The 27290-nt window shown below is 40.0% G+C and overlaps 1 protein-coding gene across 22 annotated transcripts in view; it reads right to left on the reverse strand.

Moving 5' to 3' along the window:
* Positions 1–27290, reverse strand: part of CELF2 (CUGBP Elav-like family member 2) — a 789997-nt gene that overhangs the window by 484723 nt on the left and 277984 nt on the right. For 6 of the 22 annotated variants that reach the window (XM_070601441.1, XM_070601438.1, XM_070601440.1 and 3 more), the window contains exon 1: positions 17624–18809. The exons of 4 other annotated variants lie outside the window; for them this stretch is intronic. In XM_070601441.1, coding sequence (XP_070457542.1) covers positions 17624–17676 — 53 coding nt within the window. In that variant the 5' untranslated portion in view covers positions 17677–18809. Of the gene's footprint in view, positions 1–17623; positions 18810–19479; positions 19740–21872; positions 22009–27290 lie in introns of those variants that run through there. 12 more of the 22 variants (XM_070601472.1, XM_070601463.1, XM_070601468.1 and 9 more) reach the window with 4 other exon arrangements.

The following is a 27290-nucleotide window of genomic DNA, read 5'->3' on the forward strand; positions in this document are numbered from 1 at the left end:
GGTCAGAGACCATATACAGTTCTCACGGCACTATGCACCTCTCTATCTACCCCTTAACATTGATGCTCACCATAGAATTCTTCTCCTCTAGCACAAGGCCTGGCACATGTTAGATACTCAATAAATATTCGACTGAAAACAGGCTAAATGAATAAAGAATAAGTCCACGGTTTCTAATGTGGACAAACAGATAAAGTCATTGATCAAAGCTGAGAATAGAGTTGGACAATGGGTAGAGCTGGGTAGATGAGTTATAGACTTCGTTTTTACATCTCCATTGGCTAGCCAAGGAGGTAGTGGGATAGACAAAATAGTTTCAGGAGAGAAGTAGAAACTGGGAGTCATGATGCTTATGTCCTTGAAACTTTGCCTTGCTAAGGGGGCAGATACAAAGAAGAGTTGTAGCTCAAATGCCTCCAGGGACCACCCAGAAAAGGAATGTGTGTGAAGTAGTGAAGTAGGAGACAAGTGGAGGTGGGGAAACTGGGGGATGCATGCTGTGCTGTCAGGCATGCAAAATCAGATGAAAACACACCATCCTATCAGCAAAACAGAACACTTCTGCAAATTCCATTCAGCCCTCTGAGGGGGCTGTTTGACATCTTGGAGAGCGGAGGAAAAGGTCGAAGCTAAAACCACGGGTATGCAGAGAAGAAGTCGGCAAAGGAGATGAAGAAATAATGATTGTGGAGGAGAGAAGCAGTGGAGTATGGTCTCTTGGAAGCCAGGAGAGGAAACTTATCAAAGAGAAAGGAGTGGGTCAACAGTTTCAAGCTTCTGAGACTTCAAGTACAATGAGGATTAAAATTAGGCTATTGGATTTGGCATCACTAACCTTCATAAAAGCAGCTTCATGCTAAATTTACACTAAAATTCATGGTTTCCAGCTCTCGAGCCAGGTTGATTTTGGCATTTTTTCAACAAATAGGGTTACCACAGTGCGCTGTTTCTGACCTTATTTAACTCAGGTTCCCTTTTGCTAAACATAAGTATCTCACATTCTTCTTTAATATTATTTTAAAAATCCAAAGAGGGCCAGCCCCAGTGGCCTAGTAGTTAAGTTTAGCATGCTCTGACTTGGCAGCATGGGTTCAGTTCTCAGGTGTGGACCTATGCCACTCATCTGTCAGTGGCCATGCTGTAGAGGCAGCTCATGTACAAAAAGAGGAAGATTGGCAACAGATGTTAGCTCAGGGCAAATCTTCCTCAGCAAAAAAAACACAAAAAAAACAAATAAATTTTAAAATATAACTAAAACCAATTCAAACAAGAGTAATTTTGAATCTGCTTCACATGATCACAATTTGATTACCCAACACTCTGGAGAGATATATAGGATAGATATTGTCCCCATTTTATAGATGAGAATACAGAAGCTCAGAGAGGTCAAGGATCTATCAGGGATCACACAACAAGTTAAATGCCCCAATCACAATTGGCCTGAATCTGGGCTCCTCCCATATTGACAGTGTGCTAGATGCTTCCTGGTTAGTCTACTCGGTGATCTGCTATGAACAGAATCAGCCAAGCACACCTCTACCACAGGAAACACACACTCATACACAGCAAGCCAAGCTGACCATGGTTTAGAAGTTCAACTCTCCACTTGGAAGACACCATATTGCTTGTTGGAGCCACGAAGGCTGGGACCATCTTCAGATCCCAGGAAACAGGCTGCCTGCTTTTTCCTCATCTGCTCCTGTAAGTAAGTGGCTTCTATGATCGTGTCTTTAATGAAAACTGAACCTCATCTCCAGTGAGAAACCATTTCTTCTGGATGTACGACTTCAGTGGTTGGGAAGCTCAATCTGCTTGAGTCCCCCGCCTTTGGCACCTGGTACATATCATTGATATGCCCTTGCAGGTGACATGGCTTTCTCATTCAGGCAGAACAGATGTGAAGGTCACTGAATGTGCTCCTATGGGTCTCAAAAATGCTTATTAACACAAAACTAATGGCATATGATTACCTCTTAAAATTTTGCTTGATAGCCTCAAAATATCATTTCTGAATAAATGCTGCCTAAACAATTTTATTTCCCACAAAGTAAATCCCAGTAAGATCAGAAGTGTTTGGTTTTAAGTATAAGTGATATTAACAGCAACACTAGCTTGTTTATTAGGTGAGTGAGTGAGGGGTATGGGCCAGGGGCTTTATAAAGATTACCTGTGAGCTTAACCACAAACCATCAAGGTGGGCTACCTCAGAGAGGCTATATTTGCCTAAGGTCACACAGCTACTAAGTGGCAGACTGGATTTGAATTCACATCTACCTTGCTCTGAAGCCCACTCTCTCACTACACATCAGGCCTCAGGAACAAATTAGAACAAGAAATGCTGAGGAAGGGAGCGAATTCACTAATCTTACTATTTTACTATTTAATAGTATTAATGCTCAAAATTCAAGACAAAGAAAGCCTTGAAATAGATGTGTCCATTCCCTCTCTTCTAGCTCCAACTCCTGGGAAGCATCAATTCTCTTCACGCAATCTCTCCTCCACTGCCTGTCATGTTTGTTGTGTACCATATGGAAACTTCTGGAACCAGTTTCCAAGTCACCTGTCTGAATTGCTGACACCACATAACTCTGACTACAGCCTTCCAATTTCCTTTCCCAACTCCCAATTTTCTTTCTCAAGGAAGGGTCAGAATAGTGCATTAACATACTTTATTTATCCTATACTAGAGGTTTTCATGTTGAAAACTCTAGTAGACTCTCTTTACATGCTGTCTTTTTAAAAAGAATATCTGCTTAACTTTAATCCATTACCTGAATCTGGAATGTACTAAACCGGTTGTTATATGGAGTCACCTGTGGAGAGTTTAATGGAAAAGTAAGACAGCAAATTAGTACCATATGATTAGCTTGAGTAATACTAAGTTTATTTATTCAAGGGCCCTCAGAAGAACGCACTGTATTTTTAAGATATGACTTGTTTTCCATATCTACACAGAGGCTTATTGCTATTTAACTGGACATTTAATTTTCTACTTACTCATTTTTCCCCTTACAGACAGCTCTTTGGCTATTCAGTATGTGCATAACGCAGAGTAAAATAATTACAGGAAAAGGGACACAGAGAATGTCATAATTAAATCGTGCATTTGCAAAATACACTCAGATATACCCGAAACATCTTGATTGCTATAATCAGGTAGATTAGGTTTTCAGCAAATACTTTTTTAAACAGAGGTTTATCTAAAGTCAGAAGCAGAGAGGCAGCTCTCAAAATCACCTGATAAGACAACATTAACTAAATTTGCCTCTGATTACTTTTAAAAAAATAAGATATAAAGACAAATCAAAATGTAAATCGATGGATTTGTGAAACATTAGGGCATTTTCCACGACCTTCTAGAACAGGTTTATTTTTTCCTCTTTAACTCTCATTAGCTAAAGCCCCCGTGCGTACCGATGGCAAATGCAGAAAGTTACTGCCTCAGGATGTGCTTTCAACTTTTCTTTTAAGGTTTGGAGGTTAAAGTTCAGAGCAGATGCTGTTGCGGGGGTCAATGAAAGCACAAGAACTATGCGGGAGAATGGTGTTGCCACAAGTTAAAAAACATTCAGTGTTTTTGTAAAGAAAAAACATTCTCTGTTTTCATAAAGAAAAAAACATTCACCGTTTTTATGAAGAAAAAACATTGTCTGCCAAAAAAATAAGAAATGATGATCAAAAGGGATTTAAGCCAATTACCAGGGCGAAAAACCCCAGCTATGAAATAGAGCGTCAAGGACTCCAAATCCTCTTACGCTCTCTTTTTCTACTTTATGGTGTTTGAAGTTTATATGCAAAATATTTCGCTCTGATCCCCATCTAACTAATGGGCTCGTTGAGGGTGCTGGTGATTCTGCTGATTTACTGAATGGCGACCTGCAGAGAATAAACAAAAGACAAGGAAACCAATTTTAGGGAAACAAACAAACAAAATTACCTAGAAAATTAAAACCTAATATAGCTTTATCCTCTAGAGAGCTCTGCCTGATTGCAGACTGAGCTTAGAATCAGGATTCAAAGGCACGACATGCCAGTTCCGTTGTAAGAGTTCTGCCCAAGATATGTTCATTAAATGGAAAACCATCTTTGCTGCTGCCTTCTGTAATGAGGGGACAGTAAGGCAGATACTAGTCCAGGAACCGGGGAAACAGGCTTTACTCTTCAACTCAGTTACTGTCTTTTTGTTTGTTTGGTTTTGTGAGGAAGACTGGCCCCAAGCTAACATTTTGCCAATCTCCTCTTTTTGCTTGAGGAGGATTGTCGCTAAGCTAACATCTGTGCCAATCTTCCTCTATTTTATACGTGGGTCGCTGCCATAGCATGGCTTGATGAGTAGTGTGTGAGTCCACGCCTGGGATCTGAACCCGCAAACCCTGGGCTGCCAAAGCAGAACGTGTACACTTAACTACTACACCACTGGGCCAGAGCAGTTGCTGGTTTTTAATGAAACAAAATCCAAGTTCTGAAGGCGTGTTGTCGCCAAACATAGCCAGCCCTCTTTCAAAGATGAAAACTATAATCCTTCCTTTCCCACAGAAATATTGATTCAGCAAATTAGGCCTTATGCAGCACTGTTCCTTCCTGCCGTTTTCTGTTCCCCATCACCAATGCCAGGTGCCCAGAATGTAAAATCTCCCTCCAGGGGAAGGCAGAGGACAAAGGCAGCGAGCTGGAGGGAACCTGCTGAGAATCCAGGGTAGCGCAGGTGCTCCAGAGGACTTTTTGCCCATCGAGAAGAAGTTACAAGTGAAATTCAAGTCTTCAAGAGAGAAATTCTGCCTCAAACCTTCCCTCTTGAGTGGTCTTCTTTAAGCCCTATTCTTGTATAATTCTAGTTCTTTGGCATGGGAAACTGACACTTTTGATCTAGTAATTTAAGGGTAATTTACTGTGAGTGGTAATTTATTAAGTAAGATTCAAGAGTGGAGAGAGCTCTCATAAGCAGGACAGAACTCAACTCACGCTCAAGTGTTCTTGACTCGGGTCTTCTAGATGGAACCTATGGGGCTTGATCTCAGTGATTCAGAAAGCCTCATCAAACTTCTTCCAACTCCTGAATTCTTCTATCTCCACACCCCACTCTGTGCTGCATAATTGGAAGTAAATCTTAAAATGCAAATTCCCTGATGTCATATCATGTTGGTTTAAATTCATAGTAAGCTATAACTGGGTAATTTCTCTGAAGAGACTTACAATGCAGGAGGAAGCTGGGAAAGCCATGTGACTGCATTTGGCCTGGGGCCAGTTCTTAACACTAAATTGCTTCAAAAATACTATTTTTGTTCTGTAGTGATTGTGATGAATGGCCCATCATGGTGGGGACAAAGATGTACCTTGTATAGCAGGATACGTGGGCCTCTAGGAGATGCTACATCTCTCTGCTTGCTATGATCATGCGTGTATTCAAGCTCACATTCAATCCATGAGGAGCTTTATTTTTGTTTAATAATAAAATGCGTGGCCACATCCTAAAGAAGAGGTCAATTTTCTGGTGGTGATGACAGCAATAGTGGATACAGACCAAAGGCACCAAGAGTCAGGTTATATTTCTTCAGAAGTCAATTCTGGCTTTCTTGAGCATTGGGCAATAAATGATCCCAGCTGTCCTCTTTCCATAGATAATCCTCACAGAACAGCTTTTTCAAGGATCCTCTTTTCTTTCCTTCCCTCCCTTGGCCTCATCTCATGATCTGTCTGCCCCTTCCCCAATGGGATGAGTTTCTGCTATGGATTGATGAGATTCCAGGTCATTGTAAAGGACAGGCAGGTAGGAGCGCTGGGTCTTCCTTAAAAGGCGAAGTGTGCTCTGCTTCTTGCCTCAATATAGCCAAAGTGAAAGGTGATCCTGGGTCTGAGACAGTCCAGCTATCCCTCCCTCACTCCTTATACCTTCTCTCTTCTTCGCAGGGGCTAAAGCCCAGTATAGCTTGGGCCAGCTCAGTGCATTGCATCTGGGGAAACATATTCTCTCTTGCTGCTTTCTCTGGTTCAATTTCCCTACTGCTGTCCGGGCTGCCTTGGCTCTGAAAGGTCTAAAACTCAGTGGAGCATATATGGTCTACTGGCTAATGCGGGAATCAGCAAACTATGGCCGGTGGGCCAAATCCACCCCACCGCCTGTGTTTGTAAATAGTTCTATTGGAATACCGCCATGCCCATTCATTTATATATTGTCTCTGGCTGCTTTTGTGCTACAACAGCAGAGTTGAGTAGTTGTGACAGAGACCAAACGGTTCGTCAGCAAAACCAAAAATATTTACTAACTGGCCCTTTACAGAAAAAGTTTGCCAACTCTTGGTTTAGACCATTGTAAAATGGAGCTGAAATATTCAGTATTTGGTTACCTGCAGTGGAAACATTCTAACTAATAGACTGAAATTTCAATGTGAAATAGAGCAGAAGTTATTTGGGACGATCTAGATTAGATTAGGAAAAAATGAGTGTTCTACATAGTCCAGCCCAACTCATTAAATTTATATATAGTATTGGCGTTTTCAGCCAATGCTACACTCAATTATAAACTATTACTTTGCTTCAGTTTGTCATTGTTTCAGGCTGTGAGGGTCTGGGTTCGGCAGAACTGGCAGTAGGAGAAGCTGGCTGAGTATCACAGGATGTTCCAGCTCCCCCAGAGATTCTCAAATACATGGTTTTTAGAATCCTCAGTTGAGAAACTGTTGGGCTCCATCTTGGTCCCAGCCCCTCTGGGAACTTATACAAGAGGGGTGGCTGTGGTCTACATCAGGACCCAAATATTCTTGGGTTTCCTGAGCATAATGCCACTTATTAGCACTCACTCTTACTTTCCATCTGTGTGTAAAAGAACTACATTTATGATATCATTTACATGTGTGCATTCCGTAAATACCCATCATCGTGGACCTTCTAATGGGGGCGTGGTTTCTGCTTTCATGGAGCTTGCTCTATAACCCAAAGGAATAGATAAGTAAATCAAAACACTTTCCATTGTGTGTAGCAAAGGAAACCATCAATGAAATGAAAAGGCAACCTACTGAATGGAAGAAAATATTGGTAAATCATGTATCCGATAGGGGGTTACACCCAAAATGTATAAAGAAGTCCTACCACTCAACAGCAAAAAGAAAAACACAATTTAAAAATGAAATCTTACCATTTGCAACAACATGGATGGACGTTGACGGTATTAGGCTAAGTGAAAAACGTTCGACAGAGAAAGACAAACGGTGTATGATTCCACTCGTGTGGAATATAAAAAACAAAACAAAACAAAGCAAATAAAATAAAACGAAAACAAACTTATAGAAGTAGACAACAGATTGGTTGTTACCAGGCAGGAAGGGGGTTGGAGGGGAGGGCAAAATGGGTAAAGGGGGTTAATTGTATGGTGATAGATGGAAACTATACTTTTGGTGGTGAGCACACTACAGTATACACAGGTGTTGAATTATCATGTTGTACATCCAAAACCTGTACAATATTATAAACCAATGTTACTTCAATTAAAAATAAATAAATACAATAAAAATAGGCTAAGTATCTGAGTAGGCATTTTTCAGAAGAAGACATACAGATGGCCAACAGGTCATGAAAAGGTGCTCAATGTCACTAGTCATCAGGGAAATGCAAATCAAAACCACAATGAGATATCACCTCACACCTGTTAGAATGGCTATTATCAAAAAGACAAGAAATTACAAGTGTTGGTGAGAATGTGAAGAAAAGGGAACCCTTGTGCACTGTTGGTGGCAATGTAAATTGGTGCAGCCACTATGGAAAACAGTATGGAGGTTGCTCAAAAAATTAAAAATAGAAATACCATATGATCCAGCCATTCCACTTCTGGGTATATATCTGAAGAAAACAACAACAGTAACTCGAAAAGATATGTGCACCCCCACGTTCATTACAGTATTATTCCCAATAGCCAAGATATGGAAACAACTTAAACATCCATCAATGGATGAACGGATAAAGAAAATGTGGTCTACATACTTAGTGGAATGTTATTCAGCCATAAAAAAGAATGAAATGTTGCCAACCGCAACGACATGGATGGACCCCAAGGGCATTTTGTTAAGTGAATGTCAGACAGAGAAAGACAGGTACCATACGATCTCACTTATATGTGGCATCTAAAACAAACAAAAAACCCCAAACCAACAAAGCTCATAGGCTCATAGACACAGAGAACAGTTTGGTGGTTGCCAGAGGTAGGGGTGGAGGGTGGGCAAAACAGGTGAAGGGGGTCCAAGGTACAAATTTCTAGTTATAAAATAAATAAGTCCTGGGATGTGATGTACACCATGGTGACTATAGTTAATAATACTGCATTACATACTTGAAAGTTGCTAAGAGAGTAAATCTTAAAAGTTGTTATTACAGGGGCTGGCTCCGTGGCGGAGTGGTTAAGTCTGTGCGCTCCGCTGCAGGCGGCCCAGTGTTTTGTTGGTTCGAATCCTGGGCGCGGACATGGCACTGCTCATCAAACCACGCTGAGGCGGAGTTCCACATGCCACAACTAGAAGGACCCACAACGAAGAATATACAACTATGTACTGGGGGGCTTTGGGGAGAAAAAGGAAAAAAATAAAATCTTAAAAAAAAATTTGTTATTACAGGAAAAAAATGTATAACTATATGTGACAATGAATTTGCTATATATGCATATATAGAAGCATTATGCTGTACATTTGAAACTAACATAGTATTATATGTCAATCATGCCTTAAAAAAAAGCCCACATTCCAAATAGCTATTTAAACTACATCTCTGTAGAGTGATAACTGAATGTTGAGAAGGTTCTAAGTTCAAGTGGCAATTTGTATAGGGTTTTCAAGCAAAGTTTCGTTCAGGAGCTCAGGTGAGAGTAAACCTTTTAAACTTGTGTGTTTTTATGGATACGAAGGGAAGAGCATTCCAGCTTTTGGGCATACACTAAAGCTTGTTATGGTCAATCATGATGCTAATGATGGTAGAAAAGGAATGTCATGTGCAAAGTCTCAGAAGAAGCATTTAAGTCCCATTTGTAAACACCAAACTTAAATGAGGGCAACCTTTTTTCCAGTTTACAAAATATTTCACTTATCCTCCAGGAAACATGATAAAATATAGAAAACTGCCGTTTCCATGGGCCTCTAACCATTCTTTCTGGCTCAGACATTTGTGTCTCTATAAGAATGAAAAACTAGTGCAATGAAAAACAAAATGGAGTTCCAAAGCCATGGTTAACCGACACACCTGCAACCTGGATTGATTGTGATACTCAGCCCTGCAGGACTAGTCATACGATTGTTAACGTCAGTACGAGTCAGCGAAACTCATTGCTAGAACAGCTGATTTACATCATAGCCCTAGTTCAGAGACAGAACATCTGAAAACAGGTTTGTAGTTTAGTCCATCAACTCTACAGAAGGATTGGGAATAAAAGAGCCTGGAAAGAAAATGAGGATCAATATAAAGAGAATTGCTTTGCTGCGAGAAAAACTCAACAGTGTAGGAAAAGGATGCATGGTGTGGCTCAGAGAGGGGACTCGGGATCCTGTGGGAGGGTGTTTCTTTCTTCTATCTCACATTAATCACATAATTTTATAGATGGGGGTCCTCAGATATAATCTGGTTCAATCACTCATCTTACAAATGAGAAATGTGCGATGTCCGCTCAAATACTGGCTAGGCAAAATACGGTGTCTGGTGATAGAAAGGATGCAAGGGGATGCAAAGAGAATCCGACACGGACCTTAATCTGTCTTCAGAGAGTTTATAGCCTACTAATGGAACTAAGATACACATAAACATTACGAAGTGGAATGTATGCCCTTGCATTTGAGGATCTAAAGTTTTGATTGAGTGCTATAAGCATTCAGGGGAAGAAAATTGTCCTTCTTCTTGGGAGCTGGGATGGTGTGGGAAGGCAGGGAGGGAGGTTTAGTGAGATGTTTTCAGCTGAAATCAGGAAATATCAAACCTAGGGCAGGACCAGGCAGTGCTGGCGACACAGTGGTAAACAAGACAGAGAGTCCATGTCCTCATGAATAATATGGTGTTTGGGGAGGGGAGATTTTTTCACATAGACTTGAAGAAAGGAGAGTGATTAGTTGATGTCTTGAGGTACCTTCTCCTGTTGTACTAAGACAGAGAGGGGCAGGTTTACACAGGGTCTCTGTGTGAGAAAAGACAGGAACGCGCACACGGAGTCCTCTTCTTAGAATGTACTCAATAGTGTACGATTCTAGTATCCTGGGACTTTGAGCCTGAACACATATTTGGGGAGTGTAGGGAGGGAAGTGGCACATTCTGCTTTCTGTTCCCAAATGGTGGAATAAAAGTGGCCATGATGCTCCTCTATTTTGGGAAAATATTTTCACTGCGGTCTCTGACCTTTGGGAGACGTTACCAGATCACACGAGGAATTTCTCCCTGTGTTTCTCCTAAGAGAGATTTCAAAAGATCATGTATTTGTTGCTTTTGTTATGATACTTTGTTAGTTCAGCCCCCTAGGGAAACAGTCCCTTTCAAGAGGGGGAAGAATGATTGTCAAGTGAATATTTTTTTTTTACTGATTATTTGTGTCAATGAAGTGAAAACAACTCATGAGATTTTTTTTTGTTTTTTCTGAATCCTGGAATGAGATGAAAATATAATAGCAGTAGTATTCCAACTTATAGATAACAGGATTTCTCTATCTTACATTTTTATGTGATCTTATAATAACCTTTGCCATCATTAGTTATGTTGTGCTACATTAGCCAGCTTTGGGAAAGATAGATTATTATCCAATATAATAACTTATTTAAAAGGCCCAGGTCTTGTATTCACTTTCAATAACATATAATTCATTCTACCTAGAGAATTATTACTGGATGTTCTCTATATTTTCACAGCCTCCTTCCCCCCTGCTCTGCAAAGGTTTTTAAAAGTACTCAGTAGGAACTGGGTCACGATGCTTCAGACTTTCCTACGGGAAAAGGAAGAATGATGTGGTGCAAATTTTTCCCATCTGAGGCATAGTGAAGGCAACATGCTTTTCAAGTTACCAACGTACCAAGGAAAGGTGCCATGTCAGGACAATATGTGGCATCATTTTTTTTTTTTCAGTAAGATTGGCCTTGAGCTAATATCCATTGCCAATCTTCCTCTTTTTGCTTAAGGAAGATTGTTGCTGAGCTAACATCTGTTCCAATTTTCCCCTATTTTATGTAGGATGCTGCCACAGTGTGGCTTGACGAGCAGTGCTAGGTCCACACCTGGGATCGGAGTCTGTGAACCCTAAGGCCGCCCAAGCAGAGTGTGTGAACTTAACCACTATGCCACAAGGCCAGCCCTCTGCGGCATCATTTTTTTTTTTTTTTTTTTGGAGGAAGATTAGCCCTCAGCTAACTACTGCCAGTCCTCCTCTTTTTGCTGAGGAAGCCTGGCTCTGAGCTAACATCCATGCCCATCTTCCTCTAGTTTATACGTGGGACGCCTACCACAGCATGGCTGCCAAGCAGTGCCATGTCCGCACCCGGGATCCGAACCAGCGAACCCCGGGCCGCCGAGAAGCGGAACGTGCGAACTTAACCGCTGCGCCACCGGGCCGTGGCATCATTTTTTAAGAGCTCTGGTTCAGTTAGCAAAACTCAAGTCCACATTGTAGCAAATGGGAGCCATAGTACTGCCACCTATTTCATAGGGTTGTTGCAAAGATTAAATGAGACGTTAAATGTAAAGCACTTAGCATAATGTCTGGCACATCAAAAGCATTAATAATTCTTATATCATCATCTAAAAAGACTAATCTCTGATCTTCAGATGGCCAGCCTACCCTCAACAGACACCAAGAGATCTTCCACGTAACCTCTCCCCACTCCATGCATCTCCAAGATGTCATGTAACGTGAGCTGAAGAGTATCTACGTATGGCATTCATTCAAAATTATACAGCATGCTTTCCTTCGTAAATCTGGAATTCACCCCAGGAGATTTATCAGGCCTGTGAAAGGGGAATGTCTCCTAAATGAGCTAGAGAAAGCAATGAAAAAGAAAGAAACAAGGCCAGGCAGTGACTTAAAACATGTCAGCGATGGGTCTATTTTTTCCATCAACATGTGCTGTTCTCATTAATGGAAGTTTCTCACACACTCAGTAAGGGAACAGGCAAAGGTCTATTTTGCTATAGTGTTAAGGCTCATCCAAACATTTAAGAGATGTGGTAAGCCATAAATTTTCTCCAGGCCATCATCATCTCTGCGAGATCAAGTGCTCGTGACCTAAAACATCTCTAACCTTTGAAATAGCACCAAGACTCCTTCAAATTTTTTTTCCCAGTAATGAGGCAAATTTATGATATACACTTTATCCTATGAGTTTTGGAAATAGCTCTCCCACTGTCTGTCAAAACTACTCCTATTTTCTTGTTGGTCAGATCATTAGCCTAGTTAATAGAAGAGAGGCAGACTATAGTCCATGGGCCAATTCAGCCCACTGACTGTTTTTGTAAATAAAGTTTTATTGGATGGCATCCAAGCTGAGTCATCTACATATTGCCTCTGGCTGCTTTCATGCTACAACCACAAAGCTGAGTAGTTGCAACAGAGATTGTGTGGCCAGCAAAATCTAAAGTCTTTACTATCTGGCCCTTTATAGAATTTTGCCAACCCCTAATCTAGATCATTCTCTGTAGAAAGAATGAATTCTGTTTCAAGAATAGATGTCTATCAGAGAATTTAAAAATTTTCCATGTTATCAAATCCAGACACTTGGCTGATTGAAACAGAAATGAGGAACTGAGGACAGGATTGCTAAACTGGGAGTTAGGAAGCATTCATTCGCTCATTCATTCCACATAATACATCACTGTGGTCAATACTGGTGTTAGAATGTGAACGAAATACATAAAGACTCTGGCTTCATGGAGTGTAAAGTCAATGGAGGAGACAAACAGGACCACTCATTTATTCCTTCATTCATTCTTCATTCATTCATTCATTCATTCATTATCTGTTATGTGCCAGGATATATTTTAGGTACCGGGTATACACACACCAGTTAACCACACAAACCATATATTCCAATGAGGGAGAGAGAAAATAAATAAGTCCATATTAACACAGCAGGTATTGGTAAGTGCTCTGATGAAAATATTAGTTGAACCAAATGAAATTGAAATTTTTACAGGCAAATAATGGTTGAATATTGGCAATTTTATAGGTTCAATCTATCAAGGAGGTAAGCTAGAGAATGACTTTTGGATGAGTTTAAAATGGGGGGTCATGGAAGGCTTCAGGGAGGAGGTGACTTTTGAGCTAAGACTTGAATAACAAGCTGCATCCTGCCCTGCAAATAGCTAAGAAGATGACTTCCTGGAAGGGAGAGGGAGTAGTTTATACAAATACCCCAAGGCCAAAATAAGCTGGGCTTGAGGAGGAAGAGAAGGAAGATCAGAGTGGCTGGAGCAACGTGGGCTGTGGGGAAAGAGGGAGGAGACATGTTGGAAAGAATCCAAGGACTTGGTCAGATGGAGTCTTGTAGGTCAGCATAAGGACATTAGCTTTTATCTGGAGAGTAAAGGGGAGGCTTTTAAATAGGAAAGTCACCTGATCTGCTATATGGCTTTCAAAGCGCTTTTATTCCTCTTGTGTGGAATAAACTCTGAGAGCAAGAATTGAAGTGGGGAGACTCGTTAAGAGGGAGAAAGGAGTTCTAAGCAAAACAAGTGGATGGCTAGGAAAGGGGGAGAAAAGTGTAGAGTCCACAGTGTAAAGTGTAGAGTTGAAATCAACGGGAGCTGGTGATGGTTTGGATGTCATTAAGAGGGAAAATTAGGGATAAGGGAGCATGCCCAGTTTTCCAATTTGACAGCCTGGTTGGACAGCTGTGTGATTCATAAGCCTGTGAGCACCAGGAAAGAACCAGGTCTCAGGGGAGATTATAGGTACAATTTGCAACCTGTTGAACTCGAGTCATCTTTAAGACATCCAATTGGCTATGCTGAGGGGAAGTCTGGGAACTGTGAGGAGGGTTCTGGGCTGAGCTGTCTTAAATTGCAGGAAGATAGATGGGAGCAGAAGTGGAGGTGGTGAATAAACCCCTCAACAGAGAAGATGGAGTTAGAAGAGAAGGGAGCAGAGACAACTCGTCCCATTAATGAGTTCTGTGACCTCATCCAGTCACTTCATCTTCTGTGCTCAATTCCCTCATCTCTAAATGACAGAGTTAAACTAGATTTGGGGTTTTCTAGACTCTTCCACAGAGTTGATGCAGGCACTGGGGCAGGGGTAGAGGAAAGGCCAGGTATTCAGAGCTCCAGCCCCTCTTAACTCCCCTAGCAGTCAACTCTTTCCCCCAAGTCATATTGATGAACATTAAATCTTGTATTAATCATATTGCCAGGTTCATCTGTTTTATTCTTTTAACCACAGGTCTAGGACATTGTCATTTCCTTTTACTTCTGTGTACTAAGAATATTTTTTCTTGATTTAGCTGATTTTGATTCTTTTGAGTGGAGCTTTCGCGTTTGCATTTTCCCCATGGTCAAGAGTGGAGTCTTACTGTTGACAATTGTTGGCATGTCTTTTGGTGGCAGTTGGGTTTCTTTCATGCCCCTTGAGGTAGATAGTGGTTAAAACAGCCAACAGCACCATTGCCAGCCTTGATTTTTCCATTTGGCACAATGGACCTGGGATGGAGTGATGTCAGATATACAGTTCTTGAGAAAGGTTTATGACCTGAACTTGTATCCCACCAGCAGATCATATCTTAAAACACTAAATTGTGGTGTAAGCAGATTTAAAAATTGTGCCCTGCAATCACTTTTCAGGAGCAACAGATTTGGCAGAGTTCCAGGCCGCACACCTGGAGCAAACATCTGAAAATACTCCAGGTTATGCAGGTTTGAAAGCCTTTCTGTGGTTATAAACCAAGCCTTCTGTTCATTTGTGGTCAGGCAAGGGCTGTAACAGTGCTCTGGTTCTTTACAATAATGGAGTCTCTCCTTTCTGGATTTCTGAAGCATTGCACTGATGTAACTCATATCACATACAACCCTGTATGGTATGAGCACACACATCTTCATTCTCCTGCTGGGTTATTCCATTTATAAGGCCATGATATATCTTCGCTTCTCCCACATATGATAGGCAGAGACTTATTGTTGATAAGTGAATGGTTCAATAAATCAGAATTAGCCAAAAGGATGCCTCATTGTAAACAATTAAGGAATTTAAAATGCAATTCATAAACACTACCTCCTTTATAATTCCTTACTTCAAGAGAGCATCACACACAATTAAAAAGCTGGTGGAACAGTGCTTGCCAAGAAGAGGGTGGACAGAATGAACTTGGTGTACACAAAGTGGTCAATGTAAATGTTTCGCTTTCCCCAGTCTTGCCAGCCCAAGTTTGTGAAGCATTATTTAATCTCGCCATAAAATAAACTTCACTTACATTAGGGACACTTTCAGGGGAAAGTGAACATTATCACTGATTATGAAATGAGATAAGACTCGGGATCATTATCTAAAAAGGCCTTTGGAGGGCTACATTTTCCAAATTCATCATCGTGGTCACACCCATTCTAAGAGCCAGGGCCCACCTTATGCAGTTGTGCAATAACATTATTACGTTAATCACCCAAAACAGTTTTTTTAAAAAACACTCAAGAAATGTTTCAATTTTAGGAATAGGTTACTAATTCAAGAAAAGGAGAATGAAATTTATTCTAATAGCTGCCTCATAAAAACATCTACGGAAGTTCTTTACCATCATCCAATTAAAATAAAATTTACCATGCTGTGGTGGACATCCCACATATGAAGTAGAGGAAGATGGGCACAGATGTTAGCTCAGGGCCAGTCTTCCTCAGCAAAAAGAGGAGGATTGGCAGCAGTTAGCTCAGGGCTAATCTTCCTCAAAATAAATAAATAAATAAATAAATAAAATAAAATTTAAACCTATGAACAGAAGAAAGGATCATTGACAGATCCATAAAAATGTTCATGCCTTTTCATCTAGAAATTTTGGGAATTATTTAACGAAAGCAGAAAGATATATGCATAAAGATGTTCACTGAGTTGTTGTACAAATCAAGGACTGAAAACAATCCAGATTTTCAACAAACAGGGTAATGTAGTAAAACAACATACATCAATACCATGGTGCTTTATTTAGCCATTAAAATTATGGTTATGAAGGGTAGGCAGAAACATGGAAATATGTTCCACACTTAACTGGAAAATGACCAGATCATAAAATGGCGTATACTATATGATGTACAAAATGTACACCTGTGGAATTCTAGAAAGCAAGATGCAAGAATTTTTTTTTTTTGAGGAAGATTAGCCCTGAGCTAATGCCCATTGCCAATCTTCCTCTTTTTGCTGAGGAAGACTGGCCCTGAGCTAACATCTGTGCTCATCTTCCTCTACTTTATATGTGGGACGCCTACCACAGCATGGCTTGACAAGCAGTATGTGGTCCACACCTGGGATCTGAACTGGTGAACCCTGGGCCGCTGAAGCGAAATGTGTGAACTTAACCGCTGCGCCACTGGGCCAGCCCCCAAGATGCAAGAATTTAAAAAAAGAAATTAAGTAAGATGGCTATTGGCCATTTTTCCTTTTATTTGCTTTTTTCTGTAATGTTGTTGCTTTGCTTTTCTCTATGATGTTGTTGTTTTTAAAAATAATAAGATTAGAAAGACACTGAGGCAGAACTCCTGAGAGGGAAATAAATAATAAATAATTAATACAAGATAAATGTCAGATAGGACGTCCCAGTAACATACACATCTCTAGTTGTACTCCTTACTTGGGTCTTGGTTTAGTTCCAATGGAACTATGTTTTGAGGTAGGTATTTGGGACCACATAACATTGTGTAGAACCACTTCTAAAAGAAATCCCTCAATTTAACATTTTTATATTTTAAAGTTGCCAAAAATGCTTTTTGCTGGGAAATACAATTTAGTAAGTTGAGTTAAACCTACCCACTCATTTTGAACTCTACTGAAGGAGCAGCTTAGACTCAAGTGGAGGAAATGTGTGAACTTTGCCACTTTGAGCTGCTTGGGTTCTAATTTTTCTGAGCCTCTGAGAGATGAAGAGGTCAGAGTTCACCCTTTTAGGAACATTCAGAGAAAGACCTCATTTCATAAATCCTACTCATTCAAGGCCGGCTGAGCTTTTATATGACTGGCTTTGCCAAAACGCTGAGTAGGGGGAGAGGTCGCAGGAGGAACACACACTTCCACAGACTCTCTTAAAAGAGGGCAGGGTGATGTTTTCTGGAAAAAGTTCGTTTCTTTATCTGAAGTCCCAGAAAATTTGCCACATCCCCTCTCCCCTCTTCAGTGTCCCAGGAAACGCAATAATAAATTTGAGAACTGGTTCCCTGAGTGTCAGCAGTGATGTCAACGCGCGTACTCTGTTATTAAAATGCACCCACACTCCCCTCCCTTCTGTAGTGAAATTGAGGACTTCTGCCTCTCTTCACACAGCTGCTGGAAGTTGTTTCCCTATCGAAACAGAGTCTTCCTCTAAGCAGATCTGGTTGTCACCGAAACCCACCACAAGCATTCATTTAACATCCAGCGCTCCTTATTTGGGGTGGGGGAGGAACTTGGCCATCAACCGGAACAGTGACAAAAAAGAAAGAAAAGCAGGCCTACCTTAAAACTTTCCAGTCTTTGAGTGGATCCAAGTCAGAGATTAAGGAAACCATTGTCTAAAAGGCAGTGGAAGGCGAATCCAACCCGGAGAGGAGGGGTGGAGGGGATGGGTGAAGAGGAGAGAAACGCAGGCCGGCTCCTCGACTCAGGCCGGGAGCCTCTGGGCGCCCAGCAGGGCTCTTCCTCCTTCTAGGACTGATAAGCACTTGTCCTGGCTTTCCTCCACCTCCCAATCAATCTTGCACTATATTACTTCCCAGGCCCAGCTCATTTCTCCACACCACCTTTTAAAGCCCTTGTAATCTGCTCCAACTGATCAAATTTGACCTTTTTGTAGCCCACTTTATTCCAAGCACAGCTCTCAGTTAAATCTCTCTTTATTAACACCATCCTCCTTGGCTTTCTGTTGGAACAAACACAGATCAAGCACGAAGCCTCGAGACTTTACCAGCAATCATTTACAGATTACGGCAAGCTGCAGTCCTCCGCTCCTGTGGGGCATTCCCAGACTTTGCTTTCAGGAGACTGGTTAGGCTGCTTTCTACCCGTTTTTGTGGTTCGGGTTCTGGGGCACTAGCACCGGGCTTACGGCTTCTCTCAGAGGCTGTAACTACATGACGGTTAGGATTTGTTTTTTAAAAATAATTTGGAACCCGGCTGCTAACAAGCTAGAATTTACTGTGTGTTTTCTGGCAGAGATTTTGCTACACTGCTTTTTTTTTTCGCCCCAGCTTGCTTTCTTGTGTTTTTAAATAACCTGGAGCGGGGAGTTGTAGCATCTCTCTAAACATCAAGAGAAAAGGGTGTGGACTTTTCTCTCTCAACTTGCATACCTCTCGTCCCTTATTTAAAACTGAACATGCTTTCAATAATCATCTGAAACCGTGCATGGCAGATGTTAAGAAATAGCAAGAGCAGGATTGTTGTCCTGGAGCATCCATAGTTCGTCTGCTTTCTGTGCTGATGTAGGTTCTTTGTGAGTGTCCAGATTTCTTATTTTCCTAAGCGCTGCATCTTAAGCATCTTTTCTGCTCTCCCCGGTTCTAGCTAAGACTCTGCAACAGAAATTCCACCTCCTGTCCCCACAGGATCCTGCATTTAGATGACCTTGACATCATCTAGTCCGGCAGCCTCCAGACTAGTGTCTCTCAGGTCATCAAGATTTTCATTACATCTGCATGCCACGTGAGCTTTACTTCACATTCCTCTCTTTATATCAAATTCCTCTTTTTCTTACATTTATTTTAAAGGGAGTTTTTAAGATCATTACCCTAAATTAGCTTCACTGGTCTAAGAGAACAATTATGATTGTACCTAGACACGTGGGCCAGCTAAAGGCACCGATTTAGGTCTTTTTTTCTCTTGGTTGAAAAGAGAGTTCAGTAAGTGCTAGGGGACGTTCAGGATGTGCTTGTGCCAACCAGAGACTTTCCCCGGAAGCAACAGTAAAAATTTAAAAAGAACAGGTGTGATTCAATGTTTTGTAATGACCTTACTACCTACAACCATCAGCCAGGAGAAGGGGTTCCAATTTCTTGCCTTCAGGCAGAAACTACCAAGAAAGAGAATCTCCATTGTTTCCTGAGTCTCCACCGGGAAGGATGTGGTGAAAGCTTTGGGAAGAAAGCCGCTTTTATTCTCAGGAAGTTCTTCTCTCATCAACTCCAAGTGCCCCTCACAGCTTTTCAAATCTGTTCCCTCTCACCCTTTTCCCTGAGGACCCGTCCTGAAAATAGGCAGCAAACTCAGTCAGACGTGCTTTCTCTTTTAGTCACGTCTACTTTCCGTAATGGCTATAAATGACTCTCTTCTGAAGTGCAACTATCTTTATGCTCAAATTAAAGAGAATTCCATACCTTTTACAAAAACCATTGTCTCTCTGGGGCTTCATGCTTCTTCCTGGGCTGTCTTTGCTGTCCCACTGTGGATCTTGGGCCACAGCGTCATAATGTGTAAACATTTACATAACAAGTCTAATCCCCAACTGCTTCAGCGAATGTGGGTGATGATAATATTTGTATAGAGTGTACCTCCAAAAGGTTCCGAATGCTTAATTAATAAAACGTTTCTCCCTTTAGAAAGTTAGCAAGAGAAAAACAAAAGATTATAATGAAATAGTTTCTGCGACTCTGATGACATCATCCTTATATCGTTAACCCACCACACGCCTGAATTCAGATCTGGGGAAGGAAGAGAAAGGAGTCCTTACCCTTGGAGTTCAGGGTTAAGGGGTGCAAAGGGGAGGGACTTGGCTATCAACTAAAGGACAAAGGGCAAAAGCATGCTCATAAATTATGAAATAGTGTTTTAAAGCAGTAGTCCTTCCAAAAACTTCTAAAAGCAGTAGAAACTTTCCATCGAATAAAATCTTCCATCAAGTCCAAGAACAGAAATAGATAATAGTGAAAGTCTGTTACCAGCTACTAGGAACCGTTCTGATTTCTTTAGGTGTGTTAACTCGTTTAGTCCTCATATCTAACTTATAATGAGGTGTGTTACCAGTAGCACCGCCATTTTGTTGATGCATGCAGAAAGTAAGCAACTGGCCTGAGCTCCCAGGGCTAGTCATCCGTAGCTGGCGATGTGGGACCTAGAAGGTGTGATTGAAGCGGAGTGCAGAGTCTGTTTGGGGTTGGCCTGGGCTGGGATCAGGTTGGGGTGGGTAAGAGGAGCTGCATGAGTCTCGTGCTTTCTCTCCTAAGGTGCCCTGAGAAACCCTCGTGTTCAGGAGAACACGCTTTGAAATCCACTTCCTGCAAGCATTTGGTGATGAGGGACAGAAATGGTCTTTTCCAGGTAGTCTTGAGTCCCGAATGGGCTGAATACTTTGCTCTTTTCTTTTTTAATTTTGAGGACTAAGTGTTTTCTGATAGACACTGTAGATTATTCCACACTTAATATCTAGCAGATTTTCTTTTCCCCTTTCCCCTAAGCGTTCCATTCCTGATTCTGAATGCTTCACATCCAATGGATCCATTTCCTGATAAGAAAAAGGCCATCAGAGTGATTCATTCACCTTCAACTATGAGGATGCTCGCTAAAAACATACAAACAAACAAACAAAGGAGCAAAAATACGGCCCTGTTCAACATTGGGCCAACTATTCCTGTATAACTCAGGAAAAGCAATAATAAACTTTTATATATAAAACTCAAAGGTTAAGCTTAGCCTTGAGAAACCTGGGCCCAGAAATATAATTTTCCTCCATGTCACTGTGTGAATTACAAGACTTAATTTTATTTGTGTCCTTTTCCTCTTATTTTGATCAATTTACCCCTTTAAATCAAATTGTTTTGTTTTTGCTTATGGCTGTGATGGCTCTTCCACAGTTGGGATCTTCTGAATATTCCCTCTTTGTGAAAATACAATCGGTCCATACACAGCAACATTCATGAATTCTTACCAGCAATAAGACTCATGTAACTAAAATTTTTGTGATAGCCTTCCTCTTCCCAGGTACAGAAACCGAAACCAAAATTCGAATCCAAACAGAAAGCAACCCCACTGTTTATACCTCTCCCATCCAAACAAACAGAACCCCAAGCCCCAAACCCTATGAGCCTGTGGTTTCCACATGTGTTGGGTTTAGAGTCACAGGAGAAACAAATTGAAATGCAGACTCTCAGTCAGGAGACAAGAGCAGGAACCAAGGAATCTGCATTTCACACCAGACCTGGGTGCTCACAGAACACCCGGGAAATGCTGATACAGATTCAGCAAGCAGAAAATTTCCCCTGGTCGTAAAGTATCCCAAGCAAGTTTTCACATGGTTGTGGCCAATCTCACTGGAGCAAGTGGTAAAGATCGGTAGAAGCTTGTTTAGTATGTTGTAGAGGAGCTAAAAGGACCTGGGGGTGTGAATTAGCCAAAGAAAGAAAGAAAATAAGCACTCTCCATCAGCTAGAGGTTAGACCAACTATTGAACAGCTTCAGAGAGACAGGTATAATGTCCCAGGAAATTTCTCTCCTACAAAATGTCAACTTCCTGATAGTCAGCAATTTAGAAAAAAATCAGCCTTGCTAGAAAAACATATAAAATTTTCTTAAAGCCCTTTTTTCATCCTCTCTTGTTCTGCCTCCACTTTCTGATCCCTGGGAATCTGAGTATCCTAAATATATACATTTTTCGTTTAGAAAGTCTTGCTTCTAACTTATTTGTTCTAATCCTGTTACTTCCTAATAAAGATTCCTTTCCCTTCTGCTTGTCCCAGATTTTTCCTTTTTCTTTTTCTTATTTGTCAGCTCTTACCTTCTCCTCAAGTGGGTAAGGTCTCTCTCTCCCTTTAAGAAACTGAAATGACTAATTGGAAATGCATTCTACTTCCGTAAAAGAAGCTTTCCCGGTCTTGTTGATGTGCCAGGGTTTTAAAGCTGGCAGATGGAGTGAGCTCAGAAACTCCAGCACTTGTTCTTGACCCTGGAAATAAGATCTAGCTTTGCATGCCTTTCATAGCAAACCACAGTGTGGCAACGATGATAGACAAGGGTTGCCAGATAAAATAGAGCACACTCTGGTAAAGCTGGGTTTCAGAGAAACACAAGGGAATTTTTAGTATAAGTATGCCCCCAAATATTGCATGGGATGTACTGAAACTAAAAAATTATTATTATTTTTTTTTTATCTGAACTTCAACTTTATATCCTGAGTTATTTGCTAAATCTGGTAACTGTGTGCTAGATTGACTTTTAAATAAAAATAGCAACATCACTGTGATGGTTATTTTTCATTTATGGAATTCTGTAAAGGCATCCCGATGTCATTGACCGGGCATCATAATGCATTTATTTAAATGTTCCTAAAGCCTTTTTTGTTTGTATTAGTTGCTATAAGCCAAACATAAAAGCCCCATTTGAGGTTGCTTTTTCAACAAAGCAGTGATATGATTAAAGTATGCCTATATTTTCCAATATTGGAAATTAGGAAATGCCGTGCAACCTTCTTAAGAATGGCTACTTGAATGCATTTTTAAGTGTTGTTACCATTGATGTGTTCAGAAGCACTGGAATTGACGTTTTGGAAAATTTGGGAGCATCTCTATATTTATTTTCTACAGAGTGACTTGGCAGTTAACACAGCTGCTGTGTTTTCTTGTTTTTGCACCAAGCATCAGCTCCTCCTGTAAGGAGTCTGCACCTGAACTGTTAACCATTCATCTTCAGTTCCATAAAATGTCTGTTGTACATATCCTCACTTTAACAACGTCTATGGAGACAAACTTCCAAAGATGGCGTGGGTTTTTTTTCCTTTTTAAAAATAAGTGAATGTAACTTTAATGGAATTTCAAGTGCTTTCGTGTTTGGCTTGCAACACCTGATACAATGAAAAGCCTATGAACAAAGATACGTGTTTTGGTGCTTTGTCAGTGACTTGAGAATTGCTATTTTACGGGACACTAAAAAAATTGCTATTATGGAAGCTAAAAAAATTCTAAAGGGTCTCTAAAGAGATAGCAACAAAACCTGCTAAGTATAGGGAACGACCAAACGTGTTATCCAGAGCCTACAAATGTACCGAATATTTTCCATTGGTGCGAAGGTTCTCGAACAATTGAGAAGGAATGCTTTTTTTCTTCTGGAGTCTTAGTCAGCTGAACAGGAGGGTAAAATGGATTAAAGCAGGAGGAGGGGGAGTGTTGGGTCTTTGCCAGGCATATTTTAAAAGTGAGAAAGGAAGAGAGGGGAGGAGACTCACACCCAGCCGGCTGCTTTTCATGCCATTCAAAGGAATCACAGGCCAAATTTGGTACATACAGTGGAAAAAAAAAAAAAGATTCGAGCTTTAACTCCTATACTGCCACAGAAGATGAGATTTTTCAAAGCTGTGTAATGTCCGTCTTTTAATTTCCAGTCTGCTTTTGTTCACACGCACAGCTTACACCAACAGGGACAAAGGAATGCCCAGAAGAATGATGTATTATTCAGACAGTGCCCATATCCCAGGCTAGGAAATAAAACCTCAACATTGATCTTAAAATCTGGTTTGGCTTTGTTTTTCTTTAAATGGTAGTTTCAGATTACTCTGGTGTTTGTGTCCTTAAAGACAGGACTCCTCACTGGTTTTTCAGAGAGAAATCTGAGTTTTAGAGGGAAGTCAAACACAATTGCCGAATTTTCAGCCAATGAAACCATGTCAACATCTGCTCATGGACAGGGAGTACCTGACCAGGAACATGGCCGTGGAGTCACTACAAGGAAAAGATAAGCCTTCCGTCATTACTGCCAAAGGGAAAACCAGCAGACCTAAGTGGGATTAAAGAGTGCAACAAATTCACTTGAAGGCACAGATTTAAATACTTAATAACTTGTTAATGTAATTCAAAGGGGTAGCCACAAGAAACAAAAATATTGATTGCTTATTAATTGATTGTATTAAGTGTTTATTTGGCAATCAGACGACCCATTAGCGTGCCAAAGCATTTTTCTATTTGTCATCTAGGTAAGGCAGTGCTTCTCACCATGGTGAAGGACCATGTTTCTTTCTCTTTTCTGTTTTTTAAATTTCCAGTACATTATGAACCAATACTTTTGTAAAATACAATGAAATTGGATTACTAGGAAAAAAAATAAACAAAGCAAATTCATATGAAGTATAAACCCCAGTTTTTTAAATTATTGGATTAACAGACATAAAATTACTCCGTAAAATTGCTATGCACTTTTAACTCTTAATTGTTATAAACAAATAATCCACATAGCCACACTGGTCTGCTTTCCACTCTCTGAGGGATACTGATGAAAATACTCAAAAACAATAAAAAAACAATTTCTAGAGACATTTAAAGAATAGTTTTGGACCTGTATTGAACTAATCCCTGTATGATCAAAGGTGAAGAGTAACTATACCCATTTATATTGTTCATAAAAAGAAAAAAATACACTAAACTAGTCTAGTGAAAACTGGAAAATTAAAATCAGTTAACTTAATAGCCAACTGATGCCAAACATTCCTAAAGTCACCATTTAATGAGAAATTTAAAAATCATTTATAATTACATTAATGCTTTAAAAATTGGGCCTCGCTTTCATTGAAAACAATTCTTTGTTGACTGGCAAGTTGACTGGAAATTACTAACTGCCTGTGACACAGCTCTAACTGGTTCCTCTAATTCCTATTTTATTCTCCACTAGAGAGAGAAAACTAAACACAGCTGCCAGTTTGCCACAATTTAAGATATTTCAATATGTAAAAATCCAAATGCACTCCCCAAAGGATCACTTAGATTTCAAAATATTTTGGAGGGTTCCTAATATAATTAATTTTCACTCATGTACTTAAAGCATTTTTTAGATCACTGAACAATTGAGACACAGTCATAAGTAGGAGGGCCTAGAAGTGAAAATAGAGGGGAATTTTATTGACTTAACAAACCCATAGCACTTACTGTGTACCAGGCAGTGTTCTAAAGACTTTACAAAAATTATCGCATTGAATACTCATCACGACCTATGAGGCACACTCTATTTTTGTCTTCATTTTACAGATGAGGAAACTAAAGCACAGATGAGGTAAATGATTATCGTAGTGAGTAGGCGGCAGAGGCAAGATTTGAAACCAAGTGGTCTGGCTTTAGAGTCATACTCTCATTCCATCTACAAGGGGCATCCTCTAACTGACAGTCAGAAAGAAAGGTAAAGCATTTTTCAAATCATAAATGTAATTCAACTGGACAATTAAATTAATGAGCACTGTGATTTAGATAAAACTTTCCCATGAACATATTTAATTCATAGGTGGAGGCAGAAGGCAGAAAACCATAGGTCTACTCTTCTCAGATCACTGAAGAGTCATTGGTCACCCACTGAGCTCCCTTTAAAACCACTTCTCTCAGCATCCTTTCTGAGTAAGATAACTGTAGTAATATAATGGCCACTCACTTGCCTTCGTTCTCTTCTTTGTGAACATTCGACCCTAATTGGTCCTTTACAGCAGAAAACAACTGCGGCTCTAACCCTCATATATGTACCATTTATACATACTCTAACAGAACTTACAAAGGGATCAAAGGTCCTTGAGTGTGTAAGCAGCAAAAGCCATATGAACACTTCGAATTTGGGAATTACTATTTGTCATATATAAGGCACACCTAGATGCATGTAAGCACAGTTATGAAGGAGATAGTCCCAAAGGAGGAAAAAAGGAAGGAAAGAAGACATATCTACACAAATAATTATCATGGGATTCTATTGGCACAAAATTTAACAAATATGTCAGTGGAACAGAATATGGCCCTCACAGTATTTATACTATGCCTTGAATAGAAAAACTAATAGATGATAAAGAAAACATAACAGATAGGGAACTGGAATAAGGACTGAACTAATGTCATTTGAAAAATTGTGGGAACTTGGAGGTAAAAATATTAGACCCTCAATTCATAAAAAACTAAAATAAATGTCAGATAGGTTGAAAAACTAACTGTAAAAGATGAAACCGTAAAAAATTAAAGGAAAATGTAAAGGAGACAAATCTTTGTCTTGATAATTTCTCTCTTTTTAAGTAAAAGCATTGAAAAGGGCAATTTTAAACAGAAGCAATTATTTAAAATATAAAGAAAAGTTTTATATGTTTGAGTCCATAAAAATCCATTTATCAAAACAACGTATATAGCATTAAAATAGGGAAAACAAATTAAGAAACATACATGCATCTGTAAGAGAGCAAAATCTTGTAGATACAATAATAGAAAAAATGTGGGCAAATGCCGGAAACAGAAAATGTACAGAAGAAGGAATTCAAAGGAAAACACGAATATAAAATTTCTACAAGAGTCAAAAAAATATAAGTTAAAATGAGATACAGTATTTTACCCATCAAATTGGTAAACACTTTTAAACGTTTCTACGTAATGGTAGAATGAGGTACAATTAAATGGACCCACTCATATATGGCTTATGAAGGTTTAAATTGTCCAGAAGGCAATTTTGCAATATGTACCAAAAATTTAAAACAATATTCCTACTATTTGACCTAGAAATTTCACTTATAAAAGTTTTTGTTTTTAAGATTTATGTAGAATAATATTCATTGCAGTACTAATTATATTAACGAGCTAGTAAAGGCAAACTACATGTCCGATAATTTAAGATACATTACAAATATATATACATACAATGTCATAGCTATAAAATGGGATATAATGAAGCCATTAAAATCATGCTTTGGTGGAATAACTTTGAAAAGTTTCCAAAATAAGTGAAAAAAGCAGGACACAACGTATTCTATATTGTGCATCATCAATATTTTGTATTGCTACCAGGGATTGTAAACTTCATTGCCAACAGTCCACAGGGGTGTCCTTGTGAGTAAAGCTGCGAGAAAGATGCCTATTAAAATGCAACAGTCTTCCTTTCTCCAGGTTTTCTGGAAACATTCAGCCTTCTTAGACTAGCTTTTTCTTTTACGATTATCTTTCCTCTCCCCACCACCCATCTTTCTTTTTTCCCATTCTTATTGAAGATCAAGTACAGAAAAATATATCTTGATTGTAAGAACATGTAATTACTGGCAATAGAAATTCAGCATCACATTAAGGAACAGCTCTCAGAGCGAGGAGTGTGGCTAGCTGGAGAGACGAGCCTTCTGAGGGCAGGAATCCTACCCAGTCTATTCTCACCATGGCAGAATGCAGCCCAAATGTTGCCAGGTTATGCACTTTATTCAAGGATG

Source organism: Equus przewalskii, chromosome 30 (genome assembly GCF_037783145.1).
Source record: "Equus przewalskii isolate Varuska chromosome 30, EquPr2, whole genome shotgun sequence".
In the NCBI taxonomy this organism is placed as follows: domain Eukaryota; kingdom Metazoa; phylum Chordata; class Mammalia; order Perissodactyla; family Equidae; genus Equus; species Equus przewalskii.